At 27.1% G+C, this 21,088-nt stretch overlaps 5 protein-coding genes across 14 annotated transcripts; 2 read left to right on the forward strand and 3 right to left on the reverse strand.

Moving 5' to 3' along the window:
* Positions 1–254: 254 nt before the first annotated feature.
* LOC117233377 (ethanolamine kinase 1) lies at positions 255–2,871 on the reverse strand. 6 transcript variants are annotated; one of them, XM_033493616.1, is made up of 7 exons: positions 2,755–2,871; positions 2,426–2,564; positions 1,632–1,769; positions 1,288–1,553; positions 978–1,204; positions 596–818; positions 255–451 (listed from the first exon to the last, which is right to left on the reverse strand). In XM_033493616.1, exons 2-7 carry the CDS (start codon positions 2,549–2,551, stop codon positions 385–387), a joined length of 1,047 nt encoding a protein of 348 aa, XP_033349507.1. In that variant the 5' UTR covers positions 2,552–2,564; positions 2,755–2,871; the 3' UTR covers positions 255–384. The 6 variants fall into 6 exon arrangements, with proteins under 6 accessions (XP_033349507.1, XP_033349511.1, XP_033349506.1 ...); XM_033493620.1 differs by having other exon boundaries at positions 2,778–2,869; XM_033493615.1 differs by having other exon boundaries at positions 2,743–2,830.
* LOC117233369 (Bloom syndrome protein homolog) lies at positions 2,803–11,116 on the forward strand. 2 transcript variants are annotated; one of them, XM_033493596.1, is made up of 16 exons: positions 2,803–2,882; positions 4,872–4,972; positions 5,177–5,294; positions 5,371–5,958; positions 6,037–6,868; positions 6,943–7,044; positions 7,124–7,281; positions 7,401–7,622; positions 7,704–8,065; positions 8,155–8,413; positions 8,488–8,871; positions 8,950–9,100; positions 9,177–9,364; positions 9,466–9,790; positions 9,888–10,056; positions 10,781–11,116. In XM_033493596.1, the coding sequence occupies exons 2-16, from the start codon at positions 4,878–4,880 to the stop codon at positions 10,863–10,865; spliced, it is 4,038 nt and encodes a 1,345-aa protein (XP_033349487.1). In that variant the 5' UTR covers positions 2,803–2,882; positions 4,872–4,877; the 3' UTR covers positions 10,866–11,116. The 2 variants fall into 2 exon arrangements, with proteins under 2 accessions (XP_033349487.1, XP_033349488.1); XM_033493597.1 differs by lacking the exon at positions 2,803–2,882 and having other exon boundaries at positions 4,782–4,972; positions 7,127–7,281.
* A 135-nt stretch (positions 11,117–11,251) lies between these two features.
* Positions 11,252–12,106, reverse strand: LOC117233378 (succinate dehydrogenase assembly factor 2, mitochondrial-like). 2 transcript variants are annotated; one of them, XM_033493622.1, is made up of 3 exons: positions 11,951–12,106; positions 11,716–11,867; positions 11,252–11,627 (listed from the first exon to the last, which is right to left on the reverse strand). In XM_033493622.1, the coding sequence occupies exons 1-3, from the start codon at positions 11,981–11,983 to the stop codon at positions 11,357–11,359; spliced, it is 456 nt and encodes a 151-aa protein (XP_033349513.1). In that variant the 5' UTR covers positions 11,984–12,106; the 3' UTR covers positions 11,252–11,356. The 2 variants fall into 2 exon arrangements, with proteins under 2 accessions (XP_033349513.1, XP_033349512.1); XM_033493621.1 differs by having other exon boundaries at positions 11,716–11,873; positions 11,951–12,079.
* A 370-nt stretch (positions 12,107–12,476) lies between these two features.
* Positions 12,477–18,699, forward strand: LOC117233370 (helicase POLQ-like). Its single transcript, XM_033493598.1, has 16 exons — positions 12,477–12,996; positions 13,092–13,377; positions 13,483–13,661; positions 13,758–13,934; positions 14,025–14,124; positions 14,203–14,399; positions 14,492–14,637; positions 14,713–14,947; positions 15,019–15,159; positions 16,873–17,290; positions 17,375–17,532; positions 17,611–17,706; positions 17,772–17,945; positions 18,030–18,143; positions 18,220–18,354; positions 18,430–18,699. The coding sequence occupies exons 1-16, from the start codon at positions 12,658–12,660 to the stop codon at positions 18,517–18,519; spliced, it is 2,985 nt and encodes a 994-aa protein (XP_033349489.1). The 5' UTR covers positions 12,477–12,657; the 3' UTR covers positions 18,520–18,699.
* Positions 18,700–18,917: 218 nt separating this feature from the next.
* Positions 18,918–21,022, reverse strand: LOC117233374 (ribosomal RNA-processing protein 8). Of its 3 annotated transcripts, none has more exons than XM_033493609.1 (5): positions 20,936–21,022; positions 20,606–20,794; positions 19,637–20,442; positions 19,322–19,558; positions 18,997–19,210 (listed from the first exon to the last, which is right to left on the reverse strand). In XM_033493609.1, exons 2-5 carry the CDS (start codon positions 20,681–20,683, stop codon positions 18,997–18,999), a joined length of 1,335 nt encoding a protein of 444 aa, XP_033349500.1. In that variant the 5' UTR covers positions 20,684–20,794; positions 20,936–21,022. The 3 variants fall into 3 exon arrangements, with proteins under 3 accessions (XP_033349499.1, XP_033349500.1, XP_033349501.1); XM_033493610.1 differs by having other exon boundaries at positions 20,910–21,001; XM_033493608.1 differs by lacking the exon at positions 20,936–21,022 and having other exon boundaries at positions 18,918–19,210; positions 20,606–20,683.
* Positions 21,023–21,088: the final 66 nt, after the last annotated feature.

A 21,088-nucleotide genomic window follows, 5' to 3' on the forward strand; every position in this document is an offset into this window, starting at 1 on the left:
ACAACTTGTTAACAATAAAGATGTAAATAACGATATTAATCACTGTGCAAGAATACTTATAAATGAATTATAAGGAATAACATGTTTTATTTTAAATAACTGTTATATTTCGCATATAATATCTTTACATATATTACTTTACAAATACATATATATGTATATATTTTTTACTCCTTTTACTCTATATAATACTGTCAATTGTATAAATTTACAGTAGCATCATATACAAACTCATAATCGTAAAATTTTCTTTGTTAAATCTTTGTTATATAACAAATTAAAAGGGAATGTATCTACAGGAATGTTATTTACAAACAATAAAAATGTTGGAATGCTAGTTTCATAACAGTATAACTATAAAAATATAACAAATTAGTTTTGGTTTTATAATTTTGTCTTAAGATATTCTTCTTTCCATTTGAAATATTCATTAAATCGTATTGCAGCATACCTATAAAGCATTATATAGGTAAAAATAAGTTTTTTTAAAGTAGCATGATAAAAAGATGATTTTAAAACAGAATATTTATTACATTGTGGATTTCAATAAAAATGATGGAACTAACTTGGAGCTATATATTTCACATATACTTACTCTAAAAAGTCAAAGTCAATTGTTGAATGTTCACTTTGTATGAGTCCCCAACAACCCCAAAAAAAGTGTGATAAAAGAACAAATTTATTTACTTGTAAATACAGTAAATTAATTTCATTTTGAGGTACACATTTTACATTGTTATATTCCTGAAGATATATATTTAACCACGCTTTTTGCAGTTGTTCTTCAGGATATAATGAATAATCAGGATTATCAATACCTAAAATTAAGTTGTGCATAATTATAAGTTAATAAATTTTATTTTTATTATACATACATCTATTTTGTACTTTATAAATGAAGATATATCATGATTATACAAATTATATTGTAAAAAATATCATTTGTAGTATTATATTTGAACATATACTTAAATTACCAGCAAATTCAGCAAAATGATTAGCTATGTCATAAGCTTGATAGTTATATCCTGTATATTCAAAGTCAATAAACGTTACTGACATTTTCTTTTCATTATAAAGTACATTCCCTAGAAGTAAATCATTATGAGCAAACACTACTTCATTATTCAAATTTATCAGTTCCTTTTTCAGTGCTTCATATTCCTGTTTTAACACACCAAATGGCTTTATGATCTTCTCAAACCTAAAGTGATAATAAATAATAATTATAATGCAAATACTACAAATAAATATAATTATATTTGAATTTATAATCCAGTATATTACCTTGTTTGTTTGGTAACATCTAAAAATTCTTTTGGCATAATTTCCATAAATTTTTCTAACTTCTTCCAAATACAAGCATCTTTGGGTATCTCAGTATCATCAGGTTTAAGTCTATGCATTTGAGCCATTCTCTTAGCAACTAATACATATATGTCAGGGTTTCTGACTGTTTCTGTTGTAAGTATATTACCTTCAATGAACTGGTAAGCTAAACCATTATTGAATGTAGCATAAATGGAATGTGTAAAACCTACTTTGTTTAATACCTGTTTAAATAATCAATTTATTCTTGATCATACATATGCATGTATTTTTACTTTTATCTTTTCTAATATTGTACTTACTCGAATATTTCTTGTTTCATCTTTTCGATCGATGAGCAGATCCGTCTTATGTCCATAAACTCTAACTAATACCATTTCATTGTAATGCTCAGAATACCATACTCCTATAAGTTTATTTGTGATTCCATCTGTAAATATCTGAAAATAAAATTTATTGTAGTATTAAAATACATATTTCTATTTATCTTCCTGTAATAAAATATATATCAGTTAATTAATATTTTTCAAATTTAAATTCATTAGAATTAATATAATTCTTAATAACTAACAATGATTATAATGGAATGTTGACTGAATAGCGAAGAAAAATCATAGATATATGAATAGATTTGATTATCAAGAAGCAGAAGAATGAAAATATTTGATAATACAGTGATACATATTTGTTCTTAAATAATAAGTCCAAGAAAAACACATTTATCAGTAGATAAGGTCATCATCACAAGATGTGAATAAAATGATCTTAAACTTTATATCCTTTTTACATTATTACATTACTACATTATTATACACTATTATGTATTATTATAGCATCAATTTTAATAATTTTAAATTTTTATTGCATTAAAAATTTGAAGATATAGTTGTAACAAATATTGGTACTTACTGTAAATATTTAAATACAACTTGTATTTCATTAAAAATTTTACAGCAAACATGCTTTTGAAGCTATAATAAATCGAAAAAATGAGTACATAATATCAAACCTTTACAAAATATATATATATATGTGTACGTATATGTATGTAAAAAAATACTATATAAGTTGCAATATATTTTATAAAATGTTTTACCTTAAAGTGCAATTTATCCAAAGGCCATGTTGGTCTGATTTTCTTAATTATTTCTTTAGCACCATCAACAATTTCACTTTCATCAATTGTTATGTCAAGATGCTGCTCTTCGCATAATTGGTCCATAGTTGTATCTTATCTGTAACACGTAAATGACACTTCATTTGCAGATCAACTTTTAAGGATTAAATTTTATATCATAAATAATTTACTAAAAATATAGATCTTGTTTACGATTATAAGCTATAAACAAATAGTATCTTAACACTAGTGATATCTATGATCTATCAAAACATTAAAATATGTGTGTCACTTACAAAGCGATGTACAGTGTAGAATTATTCTGCTGTACTAGAGACTGGAACTGAGATGTTTATGTGAATTTCTACATAGTTACTACCAGCTACTGCCACTGCTACGTATATGATAATAATGACATAATAAGCAACGATAGACTACAATAATGTAAGAACCTTGAATTCATTATGATTCCATTAGATTACGAAAATGCTATTCATTTACCACATTAAATGACTACGTACATTACATATGTATCTTAACATAAAAATAAAAATGATAAAATACTATTTCACAAATATTGCTATTATAATTATTTTTAATCATACTGAATAATAAAATTATTACAGGATTTTGTTTGTTCATCTAGATCTCAAAATATGTAAAAATATAATTTCATATTTTCACATACATATAGGTTCTGATATAGGATATCTAGAATATAGGTTTTCATATATAGGTATTTAATTTTATAATTTGCGCATGAGTAATAATGTTTTACCCACGAACATAGGAATATAGGGACCGAGTATAAACTTCTGTTTTAGATGAAGATACTTTAGATACTTTGGGGCCGCATTAGTCATTGGTTTGAGCATAAATGCGCAAATTTCAATTTAGTTTGTTTATTATTATGAATGGTTAAAAATTAAAATATATAAGTAGGAAAATTGTTGTTGTTTATATTTTGTATTTAATTTTACAACTACGCAATGAATTCAGTAAGTTTTGTAATAATATTATCTTTTGTTGAGATTTATAAATAAATAAAACATTACTACTTAGAAGTAGAAATAATTAGAAGATTAAGATTAACAAATTTTGCAATAGTATATAACTTATCACCCTGAAAGTAGATATTGATCTAAGTTTTATAATGGATATCAAAAATTTTATTATAAAATGTTAAGCCAAATATCTCAACATTGGTAATTCATTTTTTAATAAATTATGCAACTCTTAATACCTATTGCATAAAAAGAGTAGGGTGTATTATAAATAATTTTTATAACAAAATCTTTTTTATCAATCTTAATATGTATTACAATTATTAATATTTAAATAAAATTGGCTTATTAAATATATATCACATACTTACTAACTCAATGATGTATGTCAGAAGGGGAAAATAAACCAGTTAATCAGAACTTACTAGCTCACCCTTACTCGATGAAAATAAGATTGCATTTGCACGACTATTTGACCATATAGGTCTCATTAGGAATTATTAACCGAAAACAAAGATCTTATAATGTACTATTCGATATTTTATATTTTATCATTTATTTACAAATATTACTCTTCAAAAAACTATTAATATATAGGTTCTATTACTAAGTTTCGTTGGGAGTTACAAAATTTAAATTGCTTTAATAGGTGATAAAATTTATTAAGATATAATGTCAGTTTTAAACATGTTTTAAATTAATATTGAAATAGGAACTGCCACTATAGGAGGTTTATAGAACTGCAAAGAATAAAAATTTATCGTGGAAAGTACATATTTAGGAATTTAAAAGATAACGAACTATTGATTTAGAAAATATAATGTTTAAGAATATTATCGTATTTAGTTTATCAAGCTATGTACAAGTATAATACATATTATAAAACGTTACAAATCATGTTTTTTCAAACGTGAAAAATTTGTAGTTATTTATTCGGCTAACTTCAAATCAGTTTAAATCAAGTGATGCTTGTGATTAATTTCTGGCGCCTAGAATATAGAAAATACCACAGTCATGTGAAAAAGAACTCGTAAAATTATAAATTATGAATGTTATTTTGTATGACATAAATGTTATACATAAAATTAAAAGTCTTTTAACAAATACTTTTAAATGTTTAATTAATTGTTTAATTTAATACTTTGAATTTATATACAATCTGTGTTTTTCCATGAAATTCATCATAATATTGTATTGCGTGTGTTGAAAAAATATATGAAGTTAAGAAAGATGTATATTTTTAGAAATATTTCATTCATCTTTTGTGTTTATTGTGTTTTATTTTTGTGTTCTTCCTCAATATCACATTCTATATACATACGTAAATAATATAATAATTAAATATAACAATAACTTTCGTTTACCGTGAAATTTGTATATACTTTCAAAATTTTATAATTTTTAATGCTCACTAAAATTTCAAGAAAATGTCAAGAAAGGTTCCACTTAGTCAGAATGAAATACAACCTACGTTCAAAGGATTTCTTGAACGTATGAAAAGTAAACGTGATGCACAATCCAGGTAAGAAAAATATTTATTCAAAGTAGCCTACCAATAACATTTAATAAAAGTTTTTAAGATACAACCTAAGTTAGAATAAAGTATTACATAAGATATAACCTTTTTGTTCTATTTGTATATACCTTAAATGTGTTAATTACATTTAAAATATATCTTACTACATATAAAATATGATAAATGTATAATGTTTTGTTCGATTTATAGCACTCCTAAGTCATCAAATACAAATGTAAAACCAGGTGATTTAGATACATCTATGGACTTCAAACTTATCAACACTGAAAAATTAAAAACAAATGATAAAATGTCTATTATATCTCTTGTAAGAATATCTTTATTATATGTAAAATACGTCATTTTATAATATAATATAATTTTAATATAATTATGTATTTTAGAATAGTTCTGAGGATTCAATGTATTATGATGTTAATAAGAGTACCACAAAAGCAAATGATAGCAATTTGAAAGATAATTATGCTGAAAGTTCTAGAGGAGAAAATTCATGTAGAAATGTACAAAAATCACAAATTAGACATAGTTACTTATCAGACAGCGAAGATGACATAGTGATAAAATCAACTTTAAGTTTAAATAGAAAAAAAAGAGTTCTTAACAGTAGTAGTGAAGAACAAATGTCAAATCAAAGTTTATTATCTACAAAAGGGGATAAACCACTTGATAATGTATTTTTGCATACAACTACTGAGAACAGTAATATGCAAACAGAAACACAAGAAAAATATTTGATTGAAAGTAATAGTCCAAGAACTCCAAAAAGATGTTCAAACTTCAAAAAAAAAGAAAATATTATAATATCAGATTCAGATAGCAGCCCAAATTTTAAACAAAGTTTAAAAAGAACCCCTACAAAAGGATGGATAGGGCCAGATTTCAAATTAGATTTAAAACCTTTAGGCTTAGGAAAACAGTTGGATTCATGGATACAATCTACAAAAGGAAAACCAATAATGGCTTCAGTACCAGTAAATATCAATATAATTGTTATTGGTAATATTATTATTAATACATAATTAAGGTATATATAATGCAATTATTTTTAGATTACAAAAGATGAATTGGAAAATAGACATAAGGATTTAAAAGATTTTCAAATAGAAATTCTTAGTAAATTTTACACTGCATTAGACCAAATACCATTACCAGTGCTAGAAAAATTTCCACAGTTTAATGCACGTTCATTTCAAGAATTAAAAATTTTATATCAACATGTTAAAGCAAAAATTCGTTTAGTTGAGACAAAGTTAGCACATATTAAAATTGATGAAAACAAAAAAGTTGCTGATAAAGAATTATCTGATGTTACGAATAATTTTCCATTATTTAAAACATCTGAAACTTTAAATCAGCAGTCAGTTATAAGTATTTCAGATAACGATAGTTTTAATGCATCTAATACTAATTTATCAGATGCAGAATCAAGTTGTACTGCGAAAACACAAACGACCTTGTCAACAGTAAAAGAATTCCCCAATTTCTTACAAAAAGAAGGTGAATCACAAATAAAGGATCAAAAGAACAGTATTGATTTACAGAGTTCTGTAAAAATTAAATCAGATGATTCTCCAGTTCAAGGGAAAAAAAGTACATTTGAATTGAAAAGGCCCATTAAAGCAACTGGTTCTGAACTTTCTAAACAAATAGGAGAAATATTGAAAAAGGAAGAAGGGTCCAAAGTTACTAATACTAAAACTAAAGTTTCTAACTTAAATGCAAATACTAGTTTTGACAATACATATAATATAGAAAAAGTACAAATTAGTGAAAGTGCATGTCCTGAATGGAAAGAAAGAGAAAATTTTCAAATTCCTGAAAAACTAGGATGTGAAAATAAACCAGCTGATTGGAATGTAATGGATGTGCCATATATGAAAGGTAGATTTAATACATTATATTTATATGTATATATGTATCAATTTAATACATATATGATTATTTATTTATTACAGACAAAATTTCATTTTCTGAAGAGATAGTTGATTGTTTAACTCAAGAATTTAATCAATTTCCCACATTGAGTAAAGATTGCAATATAAAGCTGGATGTATCAGGTAAATTTGCATCACAAACTCATCTTTTATTTATTTACATTTTTATTATTGTACAATTCCTGTTTTAATTTGTCTGCAGCAGGTGCTACACAAAATACTAATAATGAAAGTAAAAAAGAGCAGAAAAAAGATAAAATAAATTCGCCAATAGGTATTTTTACTGGAAGTTATAAGAATGATGGTGTTAGTGGTGAATTTGATGGATTAACATATCCGCATTCACGAGAAATGTTAAAAGTAAAATATTTTATTCTTTAATGTTATTTTAATTTGTGAAATTGAATTAATCAAAATGATAATATACATAAATTTAGCATTCTAAATTTTGTTGTATATCAAACATAATACTTTTTAAGGTTTTTCGACAAAAATTTGGATTATATTCATTTAGACCAAACCAATTGCAAGCAATTAATGCTGCAATTTTAGGGTTTGACTGTTTTGTGTTAATGCCAACTGGAGGAGGAAAGTCACTATGCTATCAACTCCCAGCACTTTTATTACCTGGAGTAACAATTGTAATTTCACCATTAAAAAGTCTCATTCTTGATCAAGTTCAAAAACTTACTTCTCTTGATGTAAATTTTCCAAGTATTATTTTATATACATATACTTATATATTGTTAGATACACATAATTTATTAACAAATTTTGTATAGATTCCAGCCGCACATATGTCTGGTGGAATAACAGATAGTCAAGCAAGCGGAATATATAGAGAACTTTCAAAGAAAGAACCATCTCTTAAATTATTATATGTAACACCAGAAAAAATTTCTGCGTCTCAAAAATTTTGCAATCTTTTGACTACATTATATGAAAGGGGGTTATTAGCAAGATTTGTTATTGATGAAGCACATTGCGTTAGTCAGTGGGGTCATGATTTTCGTCCTGATTATAAAAAATTAAATCGTCTCAGAGAAAATTATCCTAAAGTACCAGTGATTGCACTAACTGCAACAGCTACACCAAGAGTTAGAACCGATATATTACATCAATTAGGTCTTAGTGTACCTAAATGGTATGTAATTTGATCTTAAGTATATTTATTACATATAATTCTAACTGACTTGTAACTTTTCATAATAACATTTCTTTTATTCTGTCTAGGTTTATGTCAAGTTTTAATAGACCTAATTTAAGATATAGCATAATTGCAAAAAAAGGAAAAAATTGTTCAGATGAAGTAATAGCTATGCTAAAAATGAAGTACAAGAATGAGTGCGGTATTGTTTACTGTTTATCTCGCAAAGATTGTGATGATTATGCGATGCAAATGAGAAAAAATGGCATTAAGGCACTGAGTTATCATGCTGGCCATACAGATAGTAGTAGGACTGATATTCAAGGCCGATGGATTTCAGAAGAAGTATGAAAATACAAATAATTTCATAACTTTCTTTCTTATAATTATACAATTTATTAATTGCAAATAAATTCTAGATCAAAGTTGTTTGTGCAACAATAGCATTTGGAATGGGGATTGATAAACCCAATGTACGATTTGTAATTCATGCAGCTCTTCCAAAATCTATTGAAGGCTACTATCAAGAAAGTGGACGCGCTGGACGTGATGGGGAAAATGCAGACTGTATATTATTTTATAATTATGCTGATATGCACAGAATTAGAAAAATGATCGAACTAGACAACCCAAACCCTACTGTAACAAAGACTCATATAGATAACTTATATAAAATGGTATCGTTTTGTGAAAATAAGACAGATTGTCGCAGAGCACAACAACTTCATTACTTTGGAGAAATGTTTGATCGACAACAATGCATTGCAAACAAAGCCACATCATGTGACAATTGTAGATGTAAAGTAAGTACATTTAAAACAATAAAGTATATGTTAAATAAAACTTTTTAAATATTTTATAACTTATATACAAATTTTTAGGATGATTTCACTATGTTAGACACAACAGATGAAGCAAAACATATTTTGAGAGCTGTACGTGACATTAATCAATCAAGAAATTCTAATCTTACTTTAGTACTTCTTACAGACATATTTAAAGGAAGTGATCTCAAAAAACTAAGGGAATCAGGTAAGCAAAATTTAAATTTTTATTATATGTTACTTATTTATGTAATATGTAATATAGCTATCAAATAATTATGTAGGTCTTACTAAGAATCCTTTATACGGCCGTGGAAGATCATGGAATAGGCACGACATAGAACGTTTACTTCATTATATGGTACTCAAAGAATATTTACAAGAGCAGATGTATATAAACAATGAAATTGCTTGTGCTTATCTAAAAATTGGACCGAATGCCAGTGAACTCATGACAAAAAAAGATATAAAGGTAGAATAACAAATGCATAGATTTACTTTATTTTACAAATCTTAATTCTTAAAAGTGAAATATCAGAATAGATTATTAAAATATAATATTTCTTAATATAGGTAATGCTTCCTATGAAATCATCCAATAATAGTACTACTGCTGTAGCAACAGTATCTACAGTTACGAAAAAGATTGACAAAGTACTTTTGGAACTACAACAACGATGTTACCAAGAATTGATGGAAATAATAAAAGGAATTGCTGGAGCACTCGATATTTCAGCATCTTCGGTTATGAATATGATTGCAATTAGGGCAATGAGTCAAAATCTTCCAGATAGTGAAGAAGCTATGTTACGAATTCCACATGTAACTAAAGCAAATTTCGAAAAATATGGAAAAGCACTATTAGATATTACACAAAAATATGCTGCAGAGAAATATGGTAAAATGCTGTTATATTTAAATGATTTGAATATATAAATACTGTACCTTTACATAGTACAATAATTACTGAAATTAATAACTATGATTTTTAATAGTATTAATGAATGAAGAGAAGGAAGACAGTAATAACGACGCTGATGATGATACATGGTATAACGATACTACTACTTTTACCGCTAAATCCAACACAGTCCGTGGTATAAAACGTAAAGGTAAAAATGGTTACCGAAATACAAATAAAAAGTACAAGCGGACAGCATCAAAGTAAGACATATATACATATATACGTATATATACAATGTCTGAAAGGGTTGGGATAAAATTTACGCTAACTTACTATAAACTTATCCGAAAATACTTTATTGAAGCGTTTAATAATTTTTATTAATTGCTTTGGCGGTTATAATAAATGTTCGAAATGTCTTCCTTTGACAAGAATGCAGGCTTCCATTCGTCACATTCTTTTGAATATTCCTGCTGTTGTACAAATAGTAGTAAATGCATTTTGGATATTTCCCCAAACTGGTTTTCTATTTCTCTCATATTTTCATAAGTCAATTGTTTCGCTAGAGGCCGTAAATAGCAATCCAGAGGAATTAAATCTGTTGACCTAGGAAGTCAACCGATCCAACGTTGAGAAAATTTCGGAATATATTCAAAATGCATGTACTACTGTTTCTACAACAGTAAAAATATTCGAAAGAGTTCGACAAATTGAAGCTTGCGTTTTTACAATAGAAAAAAGATTGGAACATTTATTATAATTGCCAAAATAATTAATACAAAATTTGGACTCTTACAACGCTTCAGTAAAGCATTTTCGGATATAAGTTTACATGAACTTTTTTTATCTACTTGACTTTATTAGCACGTAGTATAAGTTCCCGACCTTTTCGGTCACCCTGTATATTAAATTTAATAAAATGATTATTACAATAATTTTAATATAAATCATGTTACTTTTTAATAATTCTTACTTTATTATTAGTTCGCGAAGAGGAAAAGCAACAACAAAAGTAAAAAATACAACTACATACTCAAATAAAGGCCCGGGACTTGTGAGTTTCAGTTAATATACTCGTTTTTGAATTGTATATTTGTATCTATAAGAGTGTAATGCTCTGTATAACTTAGGATACAATGTATCTGTAATACGAAGTAGGCATTTCTGCCATTTTATCTCAGAATAATGCAGCAGTATTATGTATGTTGTTTTTGTAAGGAATCTCTAAAAGTCTTGTACAGAATTTTGTAATAAAATGTTTTATTTTTAATAACGATTGACTTTAATTATGTATATTGATTAATAAACTATTGAAAGGTATTTTTCCAATTATTTATTGATGTAACAACTTACTTTTGTAGATACACATTATCTATCATTTATTTATAATTCTACATGTTATATTTAACATAAATACAACATATTTATGTACAATTTTAAATAAATAATGTTAAATAACTTTTATAAATAACTTTATTACTATAGCATAACTTTGTTTTTTCATGAAGTTAAAATACAAATTTAGGCTGTTAAATACTTTATAACTAAATATTATAATAATCATAGTTCAGGTTGCATTATTCTTGTCTGACGGTCTGCATTTTTGATGTGTTTTTTTAACAAATCCATAACTTCATTGTCAAATTCAGGTGGAGTGGGCTTTGCACCTGTAGCCCAGTAAAATATGTCCCAATCGTTGGTTGGCAGATTGATAAGGCAATCATACAAGTGTAATTGTTTATCATCAAAGCTAGATAAATATTTCTTAGCAAATGTACTTAAAATAAGACCATTTTCTAACATACCACGTTTACGAGACTGATATAATAGTCTGAAATATACAAAAATAAAATTATATTGAGAAATATGTTATATTTTAATACAAATAATATTTAACCTCTGTGTATCTTTGATATTACCGAGCTTTTTTAACATCTTTATTCTCTTCACTACGTTTCTCATATAATGGTATGTCAAGTTTTTGGCTTTCTGGATGAATTACATCCTGAAAATCGTCCTTATAATGCGCACAAGTTGTTGAAATACATTTTACCAGAGATACTGGTTTAACCTTAAACTACATGTTACGAACATTTTAATTACACGATTTGACAATAATATAATTGTTGTTGACATATTATTATTTGTGCTTACTACTGGTACAAGAGATTTTACAAAAACATTCATTTTTGTTCCCTTTATTTTTTATGTTCACAATTTAGAATTTATACAATTTATTACGTCGTTTTACAATCAGGTGTATATGTATAGCTATATTTTCGTAATACCAGGCAATACATAAAATCAAGTGGTAGGTTAAATATGTTTCTGTGTTAATTATACCTATCTATATTATTAATAATCATTAATATTCATGTACTGAGTTGTTTATCTTCACTTATATACAATTAACGTTTGTCAAATAAATGAATAAATTTTACTTATTCTGACACACAGTTGATAATGTCATCGCGTTTGTTGAATTAATTACAATTGTAGTTATTTTAGATTTACTTATGTATAATAAATATAATTTCAAGTAATTATAAACAAAATAATTTAGGTATTATTATATTATATGAAGATGCAAATATTTTTTACTCCATAAATTATAATTGTACCTTTCAGCATCTCTTATCAATTAATGGTGTGCTACTGTTTTATTTGTGTATTTTAAGGCAATAATTTATTTATGCAATTGATGATAAATTTTGTGTGATTATTAATGTAATTGTTATACCAAATACAAATTTTTTATTGAATAATGATTATAATAATTTTAGTTATGTAAATATAAATAAGAGTTCAAGCGAATTAGACTGCTTCATAAATCATTAAAAGCCATTGATTCTATTCTTTCGATGGATGATACAATGTTAATAGATATCGAAGATCATGATGAAAGCAAGATATGTGCTACTAGTCCTAATATACATGAAAAGACCTTAAATAGTTTTGCACATGAATGGAATTCCTGTGATATATTTGAAAGAAATGAAAATGATATTAAAATACAATATGTTGTTAATGAAGAAGAAGAAAAAGAAAAAGATTTACAAACAGAAATTGTCAAACAAAATACTTCAACTTTTTCTCAGAATGAAACAGATACTCATTGGCAGGACAATACATTTTTAAATGCATTTACACAATTGGATTCTTACGATGTAAAAGATAATGTTTTGGAGTGCTTTAAGCAGGTTATTAATAGTTTTAATATCTGTAAAATTATTTGTAGGGCTATTTAATATCAAAATTTTTTAAACTTATATGGCTATTATATCCTTTAAAATAGGTAACTCAAAATTTTGAGAATTGTTTAGAAGAAACACTTCCCACAGAAATTATAGGATCAGTACATACGTCAAATAATGAACAACAAAATGTCAAATCATTAAAAAGAAATTCAATTGATTATAGTAATGATATTCCACATAAAATATGTCATTTAAATGACAAAATAATCAAACAAAATACTAACATTCATCATAAAAGTTCAATAAACAATGATACATTTTATGGTCTACCAAATAAAGCAAAGGAACTTTTCTTACGAATAAGGGGTATTAGTACATTATATCGTAAGTATTTCATTTATTAAAAAGATAATGAAGTTCATTGTTAATGACTTGTTTATGAGTTTCATTTTTATTCATACTACATTTGCATTAATCACTAATCTTTAGAATGGCAAGACGATTGTTTGAATTTAGATGCAGTAAAGAATAGAAAAAATTTAATTTATGCACTTCCTACTAGCGGGGGTAAAACATTGGTTGCAGAAATACTAATGTTGCAAGAGCTTATATGTAATAAAAGAAATGCAATATTTATATTGCCATTTGTTGCTATAGTACAAGAAAAAGTAAGCGTAATACTTATACAATACAATAAAAGGAGTAACTATACAATTTTTATGGTAACTAATTATATGAAATACATATTTGTTCATAACTTTTAGGTTCAAGCAATGACACCATTTGCACTTGAATTAGATTTTTTAGTTGAAGAATATGCAGCATCAAGAGGAACTTTTCCCCCAAAAAAGCGTCGCAAAAAAAATAGCATATACATGTGTACTATAGAGAAAGCATTGGGTTTAATAAATAGTTTAATAGAAGAAAATCGTTTTAATGAAGTAGGTAAAAACATTGAGAGATTTGGCAATACGAATTTTACTATACTATACTACATTACCGTACAATATGATTATTTTAAAATATTTTAGATTGGTATTATAGTTATTGATGAATTACATCTTCTTGGAGAATCTGGAGGAAGAGGAGCTACATTGGAAGTTCTTTTAACAAAAGTATTGTACATTAGTAGTAGGTATAATATTAACTTTATTGATACTTAGTTTATATATAAATCGTTATATATATTATATATTATACTTATTTTAGGTAATGTTCATATTGTTGGAATGAGTGCAACGATAGGTAACTTAGAGGAAATAGCAACATTCTTAAATGCAGATTTATATACTGCAAATTTTCGTCCTGTTGAAATTAAAGAATATGTGAAATGTGAAGAAAATATTTGGTTACTTGATTTAAAAACAAAAGATGTGCTGACAGATGTGAAAAAGATCAATTATCGTGTAAGAAATACATATTTGTCGTATGTTGTAATGCTATATTTTTTCGTATATTTATTAGGCAATCAATAATTATTATTCATTTGTTTTAAAAGTATTCAAATGATGCAGCAATGATAGATCCAGATCGAATTGGAGGTTTGGTAATGGATGTAATTCCAAAAAATTCATGTCTCATATTTTGTTCAAGTCGTAAAAATTGCGAAAATGTTGCTCTATTGTTGTCTAAACTTTTATTCAAGTTAGAACTTTTATATATTTTAAATATTTACATATTATTATAGATTTTATTACTTATATATGTAATAATTTGTAGATCATTAGAAGATTACAAAAGAGATGAAAAACAAAAATTATTAAATGCACTTGAAAGTGAAGAAGGCCTTTGTCCTATCTTACACAAAACCATAAAATTGGGTGTAGCCTATCATCACTCTGGCCTTACATCTGAAGAAAGACGGTTATTGGAAGATGCTTTTAGAGCAGAGACTCTTTCTGTAATATGCTGTACATCAACACTAGCAACTGGAGTAAATTTACCAGCAAGAAGGGTATTTTAATCATTATTCGCTTTTTGAACAGTAATTAATTATATTTTATTCTTATCAAAAAAATTTAATAGGTGATATTAAGAAGTCCATATGTTGGCAATCAGTTTCTAAATTTAAGTAGATACAAACAAATGACAGGAAGAGCTGGTCGTGCTGGTATGGGAGATGTAGGAGAGAGTATACTAATATGCAAAAATAATGAATTAGAAAGGGTAAGAACAATGTATCTCTATGTATCTTTTTCATGTACCCCTATTGTATAAATATTTGTCATATAAATGAAAATATTATTATATATTAATAATATACAGGGTGGTTGGTAACTGGTGGTACAAGCGGAAAGGGGGTGATTCTACGCGAAAAAAGAAGTCGAAAATATAGAATAAAAATATTTCGTTTGAGGGTTTGTTTTCGAGAAAATCGACTTTGAATTTTCGCTCGGTACGCGTGCACTTTATCACGTCTCGTTATAAGGAATCTCACTGTAGATCGTTGTTTCGATTGACGTTATGTTGATAAACACTTCCAATGTGACCGAAGTGTTTTCCTACCTATTAACTTACTATCCGACTTTTATCGCTATCCACTATCTGTACCTATTAATCTACCATCATGTCTACATACAGCAATCGGGAATATACGGACATAATACTTTCGTTAGGTGCGTGTGGTGGTAACGCATCGGCCGCAATTAATCATTACAGACACCGGTATCCCAATTGTTGACATCCTGACAGACGTATTATTCAAAGAGCAGAACAAACCCTCGGCGAACATAGTTCTTTTGAAAAACTTAGACAACATGGTGGTCGTCGACGACGCGTTAGTGTAAATGTTGAAGAGCAAATACTAAAGGAACATCCTGACATAAGTGCAATTCTACACGAAAACAACTTACATGCTTATCATATCACCAGAGTACAAGGACTCATGCCTCCTGATAAGATTTCGCGAAAGGCATTTTGTCATTGGTTGCTTCAACAGCATGTTAACGATGCAGAATTTCTGTTAAAAATTTTATGGACCGATGAAGCGAAATTTACAAGGGACGGAATGTTCAATGTCTATAACATGCATAATTGGCAAAATGAGAATCCTCACTCTATTCCTGAAACACATTTTCAAGTAAGATGGAACGTAAATGTCTGGGCTGGCATAATCGAACATCTAATTATTGGACCATATTTTTTCGAAGGAAATGTAACGTCAGCAGCATATTTCGATTTCTTACAAAACAAACTACCGGAATTATTAGAAGATGTACCGCTGAGAACTAGAGGAAGTTTAATTTTTCAACAAGACGATGCATCGCCACATTTTAGTCGTCATGTGAGAGATTTTTTAAACCAACATTACCAAGGCTGGATTGGTAGTGCTGGAACAATAGCTTGGCCACCACGCTCTCCTGACTTAACTCCGCTTGACTTTTATTTATGGAGTCATATTAAATCAATTGTCTATTCTGAAGAAATCGCAAGTTGCGAGCAATTGAAAGAAAAGATTATTGTAGCCTTTCATACTTTAAAACAATCGAATACGTTAGAAAGTGTTCATAGAAATTTAATTAGAAGAACAGAAGTATGTGTTGGGCAGAATGGGCAACATTTTCATCAATTTTTATAATAATAAACTTTATGATTACTTCATATTATTTCATTACCTGTATTCCTAATTTTCCGTTACGGCAAAAACAAACTTAAACTGCGATAATATCCATCGAGACAACGATCTACAGTGAGATTCGTTATAACGAGACGTGATAAAGTGCACGCGTACCGAGCGAAAATTCAAAGTCGATTTTCTCGAAAACAAAGCCTCAAACGAAAAATTTTTATTTTATATTTTCGATTTCTTTTTTCGCGTAGAATCATCTCCTTTCCGCTTGTACCACCAGTTACCAACCACCCTGTATATTTACCACATAGGTAACAGAACTTCTGAAATCTAAAATGGATGATTCTTTAAGCACAATACACATAGACAGAGACAGAGGTATAAATAATTTAATTTTAAGTGCTATATTATTACATATAGCAACAACTAGATGTGAACTACACAAAATAGCGGAAAAAACATTACTTAATATTCAACAAAAACGTTTAAATGTGAATGTTAAACAAATTGTGGATGATGCACTAACTGAATTTCTAAAAACTAGTGTAATGAAAATAAAGGAAAAAGAGACAAATTTTGATATATTCAAACCAAATGTAAGCGTTGTTTTTCCATCACAAACTATATCTCCTAATGACACAATTATAGAAACAAAAAGAAAAAGAATATTAAAGCTTACTAATGAAACTGAATTAGAGTTATGTAGCCTCGGACGTGCAGCTATGAAAGGTAGAAATAATGTTACTGCCAAGCATTTAATAAGATATTTTTTCGTATAAAATTGTTTTATATGTGTACTTTTTCACGTTGAAGGTTGCATTGATATGCAGTGTGCATATACATTGTATCAAGACTTAAAAAAAGCTCAGGAACATTTAATTCTTATTGATTATTTGCATCTTTTATATCTTGTTACTCCTTATAATTTAATATCTCAGATAAAGCCAACAGGAACAATTTATTATGATGTGGTAACTTTTAATTTATAATTTTTATTAATGTTTATCGTTATTGACGATAACTTTTTAATATTTTTATAAAAATTGTAGGTAACTGGTTTATCAGAAACACAAATGAAAACAGCAAGGCTTCTAGGAATTAATGAAGTAAACATAGGTAAAATACGTGATGGATTAATGCCTAAGGTATGTATATAAAACTCAGTTCATTGGCATTGAATTTATCTTTATATTTTATATGTATGTGACAGAATGTGGAACCGAGAGTGATACATAGATTTTATATAACATTAATACTGTATGATTTGTGGTGTCAACATGCAGTATATGATATAGCAGAAAAATATGAAATAAATCGAGGTATTATACAAAATCTTTTGACTGCTGTATCATCGTTTGCATTTTCTGTAATTCGATTTTGTCAGGTTAGTAAGTGCAGTTGGTAAGTGTTAACAAGTTAGTATTTATAACATATCATTTCCTAAAACTTCAGTGGATGAATATTCCAGGAATTGGATGAATTTTGGGCATTTAAGGATTTATTGAATGTGTTTAGTAAAAGATTGTCATATTGTTGCCCTTTAGAGTTAGAGGCATTGATGGATTTGCCTTTAGTCAAAATTGTAAGAATGTTTTTTACTTAGGGGATAAAATAAAAATTTATTTCGAGTATAGTATGATACCAATTTCGTTTTATAGGGTAGAGCGCGTCAGTTGTACAATGCCGGGTTTAAAACAATGCAGTGCATAGCTAAAGCTCAACCAATGGATTTACAAGAAAAAATTCCATATTTAAGTAAAAAAACTGCCAGACAAATTATTGAGGCTGCCAAAGTAAATAAGTTACATTTTGGATTATGTTTGTATTAATGACATTATATTATATCTTATTTTCACTATATTTTGCAGTTACGAATAGTGGAAAAAATAGAAGATTTAAAAGAAGAAAGAGAAGATATTTTAGGTGGCATACATATGAATGTCTTAAAGGGATTTTAAATTGTATAATTTATAAATATGGCATATATATATATAAACAAAAATTAAAGATTTATATAGTATATTACAATATAATCTAATTATAAAGTTTTGTTAATTATAAATAAAATCGATACATTTGTTCATTGTTCTGAAGTTCCTGCAGACTGTGCGAAATACATTAATATTTTAAAAATAATACATTATTTAAGTTGCTTATGAATAATTTATTATTAACTGTAAAATGTGCCAAACAGATCAATGTATTTTAAGAATAATACATTGTTTAAGCTGGCACATATATTAAATGTCCAAAATGTGATTGATGTCACTTGGAGAATGTCATTTGATATTAAAACATTATGGAACATTTTCTATGTTGATATACAACTGTTGTTGCTGAATGAGATAGAGTAAACATAACAAAATAATAAATTTTATTAAAACACAATTTTTTATGAAACATAAAAAATATAGTGTTTAATCACTACTTATTATCTAACGTTTTTTATACAAACATGGCTTTAAAGTAATAGGAGGTAGATTATTTCTTCTACCTCTAATGTCTTTTTCTTTCTCAAAGTCTAAAAAGTAAAACAAGTTGTGCGATAAATCTTTCCAGATAATTTTGAAACCATAACTATTAATTGCTTCTATAAAATCCTTTACTTGTTCAAATCGACTTTCAACTTCAGCTATCTTTAAAATACCACTGCGAAACAAATAAATTTTTGTTATACGAGTTTAATTTATATTAAAGTTTACCAATATATATACTCAATATATACTCATTTATATTATTTACTTTTATTTTTGTACTTACCCTTTTTTAAGAACTCTATTTGCTTCTACAATATAGTCTTTAAGATTAGTTCCCATAAGTGATAGGCAAAATACAACAACATTTACACTACTTGTTAATAGGTTTGTATGTGCCACGTCACAAGCAGTTACATTTTCATTTAAAGAAACAAAATCAAAAGAATGTACTTTATGAGGAACTACAGTAGCAAGCCTTGCTTCTCCACATCCAAAATCAGCAACTATGTATTCCTTTGGCCTATGACACGATTAATATTTATATAATGTTCAATGTAACAATTATATATCAGTTTATAATTGTAATAAATATACTAACATTTTTTTAATTGAAGCTATTACTATATCAAGAGGATTTACAGGCCATTGATCGACTTGTTGTTTATATCCTTCATGATATGCCTTAAATGCATCAGGATCACTTTTAAAATATTTTTTAGACTCTGAACTTTCATTATTATAAAGTGTTTCATTTAGATATCTGAACCTAGAAGCTTTTAATTTAGTCATCATTCTTTGTCTTAAAGATTGTGGTTTTATATTTATTTCCTTCTTTTTTTGTTCTTTTTGTTTATTAGCGAGCAATTTTTCCAAACGCTTGATATCTAAGTTACGGTTTATAATTACTTGTGAATCGTTATTTTTTTTTTGGGGCACTGTTGAAAATTTACTCTCTTTTTGTCTTATTTGTTTTTTCAATACTTCACTCAATTTTTTTGTTTTCTTATTAAGCTTTTGCTCCTGTTTTGTTTCAAGTCCTGTAGATTTTGATTTTGCTTTTTTTGCAAGCTCTTTATTATTACTAAGTTTATTCTTAGATTGATCAGAAATTTTATTCTTTTTATTTTGTTTCTGTTGTATTAGTTTTTTGTCGTTAATTTGCTGATTCTTTTTATTTTGAATTTGTCTACTTATTTTACCTTTGTCCTTGTTTTTTACATTTACGACTTTTACAGTGTCAGAATTCAAAATATTAATGAAAGCACGTTTTTCTCCATTCTTGTGTATTTGTTTGACCGTTTTAGTTAATTTATTTTTCGTAGATTTGTTTTTGAACTTTAAATTGTGATCCTTAATAATAGCGGATTTATGTTTATTCTTGTCATCTTCTGTTTGTTTCCTTGTCTAAAATATGTATAGTAAATGTAACTAGATATAATAGGCATAAAGCGGATGTTTTATGATTTGATGTGATTGCAAACGTTTTCTACTTTATATCGTGTATAAAAGTATAAATATATATAAATGTTCTCTAAATACATATATTGTATAACCTATTCTAACTCACCTGACGGTTATTCTTCGCGCTAACATTTTTACCAGTATTTTTTGCATTAGTGGCACTTTTCTTTAACTTTTTAGCCATATTAGTATTTTATTATACTTTTTTTGTACACAATTATAAATATTAATAAAAAATTACTTCTACTCTTCACCTTCTATGGTATACGTACGTTGTAACAGTCGTTATTAATTTCTTAAACAAATGAATAAATTATATCAGTTCTGTGGAAGGAATCTTTTACCCGGGTTCATTCCCCTTCACATATTATTGCTACAGGAATGGAGAGTTCAATAGAAGATTAACATACTTAATACGATTTCTCTCTCTTTTTACCTGCTTTTTTAAAACAAACAATTACGTATAGTTAAGAAACTTGTTTAGCTGCGTATGTTTAGCATTGTATCTATCATCAAACAGACGAAATAAGTTCCGAAGCTATGGTTTATATCATAAAAATGTTTAATTCATTCACAATAGATGGCGTTT

The sequence above is a fragment of the Bombus vosnesenskii genome, unplaced genomic scaffold (assembly GCF_011952255.1).
Source record: "Bombus vosnesenskii isolate JDL3184/JDL3185 unplaced genomic scaffold, Bvos_JDL3184-5_v1.1 scf7180000013295, whole genome shotgun sequence".
In the NCBI taxonomy this organism is placed as follows: Eukaryota; Metazoa; Arthropoda; class Insecta; order Hymenoptera; family Apidae; genus Bombus; species Bombus vosnesenskii.

Bases quoted from the DNA above. Each gene is read 5' to 3' on its own strand.
- LOC117233377 (XM_033493616.1), bottom strand. From the start codon at position 2,551: ATGGACCAATTATGCGAAGAGCAGCATCTTGACATAACAATTGATGAA. The intron at 1,770-2,425 runs GTAAAACATTTT...TTTTATTTTCAG, and splicing joins TGGATAAATTGCACTTTAAG to ATATTTACAGATGGAATCAC. The intron at 819-977 runs GTAATTTAAGTA...ACTTAATTTTAG, and splicing joins TCATTTTGCTGAATTTGCTG to GTATTGATAATCCTGATTAT.
- LOC117233369 (XM_033493596.1), top strand. From the start codon at position 4,878: ATGTCAAGAAAGGTTCCACTTAGTCAGAATGAAATACAACCTACGTTC. The intron at 4,973-5,176 runs GTAAGAAAAATA...TTCGATTTATAG, and splicing joins AAACGTGATGCACAATCCAG to CACTCCTAAGTCATCAAATA. The intron at 7,282-7,400 runs GTAAAATATTTT...ATACTTTTTAAG, and splicing joins ATTCACGAGAAATGTTAAAA to GTTTTTCGACAAAAATTTGG.
- LOC117233378 (XM_033493621.1), bottom strand. From the start codon at position 11,983: ATGAATGTTTTTGTAAAATCTCTTGTACCAGTA. The intron at 11,874-11,950 runs GTAAGCACAAAT...CGTAACATGTAG, and splicing joins TAAAATCTCTTGTACCAGTA to TTTAAGGTTAAACCAGTATC. The intron at 11,628-11,715 runs GTAATATCAAAG...TGTATATTTCAG, and splicing joins AAAGATGTTAAAAAAGCTCG to ACTATTATATCAGTCTCGTA.
- LOC117233374 (XM_033493608.1), bottom strand. From the start codon at position 20,683: ATGGCTAAAAAGTTAAAGAAAAGTGCCACTAATGCAAAAAATACTGGT. The intron at 20,443-20,605 runs GTGAGTTAGAAT...TACATATTTTAG, and splicing joins GCGCGAAGAATAACCGTCAG to ACAAGGAAACAAACAGAAGA. The intron at 19,559-19,636 runs GTTAGTATATTT...ATCGTGTCATAG, and splicing joins ATAGCTTCAATTAAAAAAAT to GCCAAAGGAATACATAGTTG.
- LOC117233370 (XM_033493598.1), top strand. From the start codon at position 12,658: ATGGATGATACAATGTTAATAGATATCGAAGATCATGATGAAAGCAAG. The intron at 13,935-14,024 runs GTAGGTAAAAAC...AAAATATTTTAG, and splicing joins AAGAAAATCGTTTTAATGAA to ATTGGTATTATAGTTATTGA. The intron at 14,400-14,491 runs GTAAGAAATACA...TTGTTTTAAAAG, and splicing joins TGAAAAAGATCAATTATCGT to TATTCAAATGATGCAGCAAT.